The sequence below is a fragment of the Myotis davidii genome, unplaced genomic scaffold, assembly GCF_000327345.1.
Source record: "Myotis davidii unplaced genomic scaffold, ASM32734v1 scaffold803, whole genome shotgun sequence".
NCBI classification, from domain to species: domain Eukaryota; kingdom Metazoa; phylum Chordata; class Mammalia; order Chiroptera; family Vespertilionidae; genus Myotis; species Myotis davidii.
The window spans coordinates 3,032,574-3,041,614 of NW_006295567.1; the positions used below are offsets into that span (position 1 = coordinate 3,032,574).

General features: G+C 44.5%; 1 protein-coding gene across 1 annotated transcript in view; it reads right to left on the minus strand.

Moving 5' to 3' along the window:
• The window catches only part of COL19A1 (collagen type XIX alpha 1), a 300,284-nt gene that overhangs the window by 24,370 nt on the left and 266,873 nt on the right, over window positions 1-9,041 (minus strand). Inside the window, exons 43-47 of the mRNA XM_006770338.2 lie at window positions 8,642-8,686; window positions 5,294-5,338; window positions 5,141-5,203; window positions 689-724; window positions 138-182 (exon numbers count right to left, since the gene is read on the minus strand). Of these exons, the coding sequence (XP_006770401.1) occupies window positions 138-182; window positions 689-724; window positions 5,141-5,203; window positions 5,294-5,338; window positions 8,642-8,686 (234 nt within the window). The remainder of the gene's footprint in view (window positions 1-137; window positions 183-688; window positions 725-5,140; window positions 5,204-5,293; window positions 5,339-8,641; window positions 8,687-9,041) is intronic.

A 9,041-nucleotide genomic window follows, 5' to 3' on the forward strand; every position in this document is an offset into this window, starting at 1 on the left:
GCAAGATCTGGGATCACATACACTCTACCCTTTTCATGCTGAGAGATTTGCAGGGGGTCTACATTCATAACTGTGGTGTCAAATGATAGCACAGGTGTAGCAGACAGACTTAACAATCAAAATAGTAATATACATACACGTTCTCCTTTGGGGCCTCTGTCTCCAGGTTTACCCATGATGCCCTGAAAAACAGATATCAGCATGAAAAGTCACTGCATGTCCCCTCAGTCTGCTCCTCCAGGTATTCTGCTGTCGGGTATTCCATGGTTGTGCATCAGAACACTTATTTTAAAGTAGAGGCCTGGTGCATGAAATTTGTGCACTCGGGGGGAGGGAGGGTCCCTCAGCCCAGATTGTGAGAGGGTGCAGGCCAGGCCGAGGGACCCCACCGGTGCACTATCAGGGCCAGGGAGGGATGCAGGAGGTTGGCCAGCCTGGGAGGGACCATGGGAAGGCTCCAGGGCGTGTCCAGCCTGTCTCCCTCAGTCCTGATTGGCCAGACCATAGAAGCAAGCTAACCTATTGGTCAGAGCATCTGCCCCCTGGTGGTCAGTGCACATCATAGTGAACAGTTGAGTGGCCTTAGCATACCATTAGCATATAACACTTTCATTGGTGGAACGGATGACCGGACGACTGGACATTTAGCATACTAGGCTTTTATTATATAGGATGGTATTTTCCATACCTGAGCACCTGGTAATCCATCTTTTCCATTCATTCCCTGTAAAGACAAAAAAATGACTAATATTTCTAATTCTGCACTGACAGACATGGTTAGATACAACAAAAGGTTAGAGACCCAAGGACTCTACCATATTCCTGCGGAGATTTTGGTGATACAGTGTGGTGAAATGGAAAACAAAATCGATAGAACCAGATAGCTACACGTTTACATTCTGATTCTGCCACTGAAAAGTTCCATTTACTTTAGGCAATTTACTCAACCTTAATAGCACTGGCTTCTTCACTTAGAAAGTCACGATAGAATAATGGCCTTAAAATGAAAGATTTAGTGAAAGAGCTGAAAATGCCAAGCTCACTGTGAACAGGCAACAGGGTGATTTTCCTTACTTATTCTATCAGGTACATTCTGAGAAATAAGAAGGTGCCCCATAGTGCCAGGTGGCTGGTGTATGGCATTTACTGCCACCTCCTCACAATTTTTCCAGCACGAGGAGTCATTCTCAGTAAATGGTCTCCATTGCTGCTGGGAAAATTTCATAACATGGCCAGAGCTGAATCTTAATATGAAATAAACTGTCAGCCAGAGAAGAAATGTTATTTTTCAGCTGGAAAATATGAAGGGAAAGCAAGGAATCTGTAATCACGGTTTCTGAGAGTATCAAATAGTGGCTTTTTATTAGTAAACTGCAAGTTCCCTGAACTTTATAAGGGAATTCTGGAGGTGGTAATAAAAGCTCGGGGATTTATAAGATGGTGAGAACTATCGGCCGGGAAATGTGAGAAGGAAAAGCACTTGGGGGTCAAATGAAATACCTAGAGTCCAAGAGCAGATGTGTTTTTGAGATTTGATTTGAAGAGGGAGATCAAGGTGAGGAAAATGATTTCTTAGCCAGCAGGCGATTTCATGGACATGCTCCTTTGAAAAGCCGAGGAGACTTTTATTGTGCGCCCGGGAATGGATCTATGCTGAACTGCAGACAACCGCATGTGCCCAGTGCTGTAAATTACACTAACGTCTGTCACAGCTGAGAGCCCAGCCAAAGTCCCCCAACCTCTCTGAAAGATCCTGGGAATTGTCCAGAATATTTTTACTAAGAACATGTTACCTGAAGGGTATGGTTCAAAGAATTTATGACATCCAGAAACACAAGCAACAAAGCTAAAGCTGATTGAGCAGAGCATGTGAAAGAAACAACTGTGTCACTTGATTAAAAGAAGATAAATGTAGTGTAAACATGTAATTCATGTCTTTGGTAGCAGTATAAGAAAGGAAATAACCCTTATAGTCTTTTGGGGAGGGTCCTCATTATTCATCAAAGACTGTCTTGTGTGTTCTCTTTGGCATATGAAGGTGTTACTAACTTGTTTTCCATAGCAGATCCTGTTCTCAGAAATTTTTACAATAACCTAAGTGTACTGGACTTGCCGCTTCCTCCTCTCATCTCACTTCTCTGGAAGAATCCATTTCTGGTAGGGCCAACTTTCTGTCGATTGCATGTCTCATCGGAGCGTCAAACTGTGGTTGAAGAAGACCAGGAATTCTGGCTCGCTTGTTCCAATCTGCGTGAAGGATGGCAGAGGGCAAGCAGCCTGCCTGCGTTATCAGGTCACTCTTCTGTGTTTCCTGATTTGACTCCCTTCCCTTCTCTCCAAAAATACTCTTTCACATATTTCCTATCTCTTCAAAAGTCCGGCATCACCACCCGACTCCCCATGGCCAGCTGATGACCCTGATTCTTCTTTCACTGAGGCAATAAACAGGAGAGCACCACCTTCCCTTCCCTCCGCCTGACCCACCAGCTACGTGCATTTGTATTTTGACTTCTGTCTCCTGTTAAAGAGGAATGAACTGCCCCATTCATTGTTAAGACCAATTTCCATTTGTGAGTGGAATACTAGTCTTCTCCCCCTCCCCAGAGTTATCTGCACTCTCTTATATCACCCAAATTTCCTCTCTCAATTGGACCATTCTTATCACGATGCTAACATGCTGGAGTCTCTCCCACCATGACCTCCTCATTGCAAAATCCTGTGGCGAATAATCAGCTCTCATGCACTTGCCAGTACGTTTAGCACTCCTTTCTTTTAAAACACTTAGTTCTCTTGACATCCAGGAAGCCTCATTCACCTGGTTCTTCTTCCCATCTGATGGGCTGCACTTTCTCAATCTTTCCTCCTCGGCCTCACCACAGTGATTCCGTTTCATCCAGGCTCAGCTTTAAGTACCCAGATTGGTCTCTGCAGACCCAGCCTCGCCATTAACTCCGGATGCTTTCTCCACTGCTTACTTGGCATTTCCCCTTGGATAGCTACTAGTGCTTCAAGATGAATGTGTCTAAAATAGACAATTCTTGGTTTTCCCTCCCTAAACCACCCATTTCCAGTCTTTCCCATCTCACCGAACACACCACTCTGACACGGTGGCTCATTCCCCAAACCACAGCGTTCATTTGTCTCCCTCACACTCCACAGCTGGTGCTGGTCCCTCAGCAAATCTTGTTGGCTGTCCCTTCAACCCCAACTCTTCCTCCTCATGATTTCCCTGTTCTCTCCATCTTCTCTCTCATGGGGGCTATGGCAGTCCCTCCTCACTGCTCTGTCTGCTTTCACCCTACAGTCTGCTCTCCATACACTAGTCAGAGTGATCATTTAAAATGTAGTCCAATCATTTTCCTTCCCTTCTACAAACACCCCAGCGAGTTTCGATCAGAGCTGCAAGTGAAATCCAAGCTCTGTTCAGGACCAAGAAGTTCCTTGTGGTCTGGCCACTGCCTACCTCTACCTCAGAATCCTTTCCACTTTTCTTTAGCTTAGTTCACTCTGAACTTCATGCCTTTTGCTGTTTTTTAAACACACCATGCTCTGCTAGCCATTTCTTTTTCTTGAAACAATGCCCCCACCCCCAAACTGCCTAGGACTTGATCTCTCACTCTGTGCAGGTCTTGATCAAATGGCATGTATTTTGTGACCACCCTATTAAATGCTACTCTAGTACTTCACCCTGCTTAGGTCTTCTTCTACCTGAAATTGCGTGTGTTTGTTGTCTGTGTCCCTATCATAGCATGTAAATCCCGTGAGTTGCTAGCTCTCAGAGCGGTGCCTAGCACGTAGTAGGTGCTTAAGAAATACTTGCTGAATAAACAAATTTCTTTTTGCCTCATCCCCTAGGCACCTCTTGGTAAGCATTAAAATGAGATGGTGTTCAGGGGTTAGAAATGGGAAGTTGGTAAGAGAAAGAGAAGGGGGAGGAAGGGAATTAAACTAATATTTATTGAGCACCTCCCATGGGCAGGCACTGGAAATGCTTTCCTCATGTCATGTTACTTATGTGACTCACAATACCCTTGGAGTTGTAATTCAAACCCAGATCTGCCTAATGCTAGATTGCAGATGCTTCCCATTTTTTCACATTGCCTTCTCTGGGGAGGTGGCATTCAGGGAGTGCACCAACCCTGAATGTTTCACAAAGATACTAAGCGGCCTCATGAATTCTGTGCTGCTTGTTTACGCTCAGTACCCGCTCTTTCTTATACACACAGAGCAAATAAACAAGCAAAGGGAGCAGTGACCTTCTTTGTTGTTTCTTTTTAAATGTATTTTTTTAAAAAATTGATTTCAGAGAGGAAGGGAGAGGGAGAGAGAGATAGAAACATCCATGATGAGAGAGAATCATTGATTGGCTGCCTCCTGCATGCCCCCTGCTGGAGAAGGAGCCTGCAACCCGGGCATGTGCCCTGATTGGTAATTGAACCTTGACCTCCTGGTTCATAGGTCGATGCTCAACCACTGAGTCACTGTGGCACGGCAGTAGTGACCTTCTATAAAGAAAAATACCTGAGACTGGTGTATGTCTTATTCATCTTTATATCCCCCCTCAGGGCCCAGCACATCCTTAGCAGACAGCATGAATATATGTTGAATTGAATTAGTAGGAATGACTGTTACAGTGTCACAGCGGTACTATATATCAGTAGCCCAGAGCTCCTTAAGACACAGGGGATGATATATTTGGCAGCAGTGATTTATGAAAGTGTAAGAACAAGGCCCATAGATAAGGAAGGGATCCTGAGAAAACAGCTTCTACTTTAATCTTTAGCTTCTCACACAGGTGTTCTATCTGTGAGTCTTCAGTTTCTTTATATTTTAGGATGTGAAGGGCAATTTTATTTTTAAGTCCACTGAGAACATTAGACTTAAGAAACAATGAGTCTAATTCGCTGACACTTAAAACGAAAAGAATTTCAGCTTTCTCTCTCTTGTGTAAGACATAAAGATACTTCATAGAGAGCCAGGACACTCAGTGAGAGCCACACCGCAGAATCCATTTGCAGAACCTCACTTACCTCCTCAGAAACGACTTACTTAAATCTCAGGTGTTCTGAGGAGATAGGAGAAGAGTCAATGCTTAGAATATTTCTCAAGCTGGCAATTTTTAAACCATGGAAGTTCTTACCGGCTTTCCTGAGGGTCCTTCCGGTCCAGGGAAACCAATGTCTCCAACAGGTCCTCTCTCCCCCTGTGGAGATGTCCACAAATATTAGTCACCAAGAAAGCTTTAAAACTGCACGCGGTGCAACACAAGTACAACTGTTAGTAACAAACTCACCGGTTCCCCTGGAACTCCTGGAGGCCCTGGGGTGCCGGGTTTCCCCTGGGAAATCAAACCAAGGAGATCTGTTAGGAGCCAAATTACTGAATGATGCCACGTGCTCAACCCCCACACCCTGCGCTTAATGTGCTGCCAGGCTGTGGTTCTGCACTCAGCTGGCACTCCTGGAGGGACAGACTCCCGGAAGCCCCTACTCAACCCTGCAGGCTCCTAGGGACAGGCTGGGGAACAGTTCCCTAAAATTGCACCTGTGTGTATGTTGGGTGGGTGAGCGGGAAGGATATTAAGTTTTGAAAATATTAAGCAAGTGAATTTTCATTTCTGGAAATCCCTCTGGTGCCTATTTGACTGGCAGTTCATCTTTACTTTAGGGCAGTGGTCGGCAAACTGTGGCCCCTTGAGTGTGGCTCTTCCACAAAATACCACATGTGGGCGCACATGTACAGTGCGATTGAAACTTTGTGGCCACACTCAAGGGGCCAAAGAGCCGCATGTGGCTCACGAGCCGCAGTTTGCCGGCCACTGCTTTAGGGGGTGGGAAGGCAAAGAGGGTAAACGAAATTTTTCCTAGTCTTTGAGTCTCACAAGAAGGTTTCTAAGTATGTAGTAGGATAGCCTGGCAAAGAGCATGTTTGATTTGAAAAGCCGTGTTTTGTTGAAAGGGAGAGGACAAGATCGATTTGTGCCAATACACATCAATAGATGTGCCCTGGAACAGTGACAACAGAAGAATCCTGGGGTGGGGAGACCACAGGGGTGATACATGTGAGGAGGATGGTCCCACAGAGTCTGGAAGTGGGGAAGTGCCAGTGTCCAGAGTGGCCATCAAGATGTTGCCTTTGAGAAGGAACTGCCCTCCATCCCTTGGACCCAATGTGGTTGGGAAAGACCAACTAAGTGGGGATGTAGGTGTATGGCTGAGACCGTAGAAACCACAGTAGGTTATGAGGGAATCTGAAAAGGGAGGGCTTTCCCCCTATTTGCTGTCTGGAGTTTGGGGAGGAGACCCCCCTCCCAGGTGAAGATATGGCTGAGCAGTGGAGATGGGCAGACGCCAGGCCTGAGAGGGCACCCTGGCTCTCCACGGCCTGTGTGGGCAAGGAGAGACTCCTGAGGTTCCTGTGGGCCCGAGGGGGGAGCCGAGGGGTGGAGGGGAGAGCGCTGACCAGAGGCCACACCCACTGCCCATGCATACAGATACTCTCTTCTGTGTCCCCACATGCCATTCTGGCAGGGCTGGGGAGAAAGAAGGCCTGGGGAAACCCCTGGACAGGCCTGAAGATGCCAGAAAGGGACTGACTGGTCTGCTCCAGGGAGGGCAGGGGTGGATTTCCTCGGTGCTCGGCAGAATGGCGGCGATGTGTCTGTCCAAGGTCTCAACCAGAACAATCACCTTACATAGTTTTTTTCTGACTGTGGTTAAGATACACATGACAGGATCTACCATTTTAAACATTTTTAAGTGTAAAATTCAGGGATATTAAGTATATTCCCACCACTGTGTAACCATCACCACTATTTCCAGAATGTTTTAACTGTTTTATTTTCTGAGCCACCGTCAGGTCCAGTTAATAAAGAACTGTCGTGTATTTAATTACACTGCTCTATCTTTGCAGGGTGTAAAATTTCTACCCCTTCTCGATTTTTGTAATCGTCAGTTCATTCTCTTAATTATGAGGTAACAAAACTGCAATTACCCCTTATTTCAATCATGCTGCAGCCTTCAAAAATCTCTTAGGAATTCTTCATTTGGATTGAGTCTGTCACTCATTTTTTTATCTTTATTTAAAATTTTTTTTATTGATTTCAGAGAGGAAGGGAGAAGGAGGGAGAAATAGAAACACCAATGATGAAAATCATTGATCGGTTGCATCCTGCATGCTCCCTACTGGGGACTGAGCTGCAACCTGGGCATTCGCTCTGACTGGGAATCAAACAATGACCTGCTGGTTCATAGGCTGACGCTCAACCCCCGAGCAACACCGGCCCGGCACTCACCTTTTAAATACCTTCAATGGTTGCCAATGTTTTTTCTCTGACGAGAGATTTAATTTTCAGGGTAATAGCCAAAAGTGATCTGTAGCACACTTGGGTGAATACAGTGGGGCATTAAGCTGCATTATACCATGTGGAAATAAAAACAGGGTGTGAGTGAATGTAAGTGGTGTAGGTTGTAAGGGGACTGTGGGCAGTTCTGCAATTCTGGAAACAAAGTTCCAAATACATTTCTAGGATGGTAGTGAGGGGAGGGGAAAGGAATGGGACAAAGTGTGAACCAACTTTTAAGAAGAATACTTTCCTGTATAAAAAATTCTGTAGTGTTGCTAAAGAAAATATTTCCATGTCACTTTTCAATCACACTAATATTTTAACTTGATCTAGAACAGCTGAATAAGGAGATATCCTCTGTAAAGGATGGTTTTATGTAGACTGTGGACAGAATTAATTGTTGTTCTTAGATTTAGCAATAAAACAGCGTGAAGTAGAGTGGCTACTGACCTTTTAAGGGACAGGGGTGGTAGGAGGTGGTGATGGAGAGCAGAGGGGTTCTGTGGCTGGTGGCAGGGGGCTCTGGGTGGTGGTGGGCAGTGGTGGGTGGTGCTGGTAGGGCTCTTTGTATCTTTCTCATGTTCAAGTGTGTGGTTTCCACTGACTTTCCTACCCTGTGCCTGCCCTGCAGGGGCACTGAGCAGGAGGATAAATGGGCCGTTATTCATAAAGCATGACCACAAAATTTTAATTAGAGATTCATGAATGAAGATCAGAACGACACCTGGGGCTCAGAGAAATGATTTCAACCTTTCCTGCAGCACTTTCTATTCATCTGAAAAGACCTTGATGAGATTAAAATGTTTGACATCAGAGAGCAACAAAGATGATTGATACGATTGAAGGGCTAGTTTATGAGGAAACATTAGCAGCAGTAAAGCTGTGCTAATAATTCTGGGCTGAGGAAAATCTCGGGCAGATTGCAGTTTAATGCAAAGAACCTGAACCACATGCCTGAGGATGAAAACTTTACCTTTTGAGGAGCAAGAAACCTTGACATATGACAAAAGTAGAGCAACAAAACAAACTTCTCAAAGCTGTGCTTGTACATTAATGTACCATCACGGGTAACTGGCCTGCCCTTACCCCGTCAGTGACTTGGGAAGAAAGAAATACAACAAAAAATAAGAGAGAGGTAGAAATGAAGAAGCATTCTTCAAATGGGAAAGGGGCAGGTAGTTTTATTTTTTAAACTGGAGGTTTCAGGAACCTCGTATCATAGGAGTTGCCACATGCTTCCCAGTCCTTCTCAGAACTGTTCACCTGAGAAAATAATGAGAGATAATTTGGACTCACCAAAATGCCAGCTATTCCTGGGGGACCTGCTGGGCCTCGATCTCCCTGTTGGGATTAAAGAAAAATGGTACTTATAATGATATCTATAAAATCTTTACCTATAAAATTAGTGCTCAAAAATCATTTGAATTTTGTAAAGTTTTTCTTTGAAACTGATAAGCATTATTAATGTTTGCTGGTGTGAAGCTAGAGGGTAGATGGAAAAATAACAAAATAAGTAGCCAATTGAATGTGTTAGTAAAAACTAAATCAAATAATCTTAATGAAAAAAGTATTCATCTGATTATTTCTATTGTTGATAGGACTCTAAACATGCAGCTAAAATTAGTCGATATTTTTATTCCACATATTTAAAAGTAATTCATTACAGTATACTTGAATTCTACTTAAAAGCTTTCCC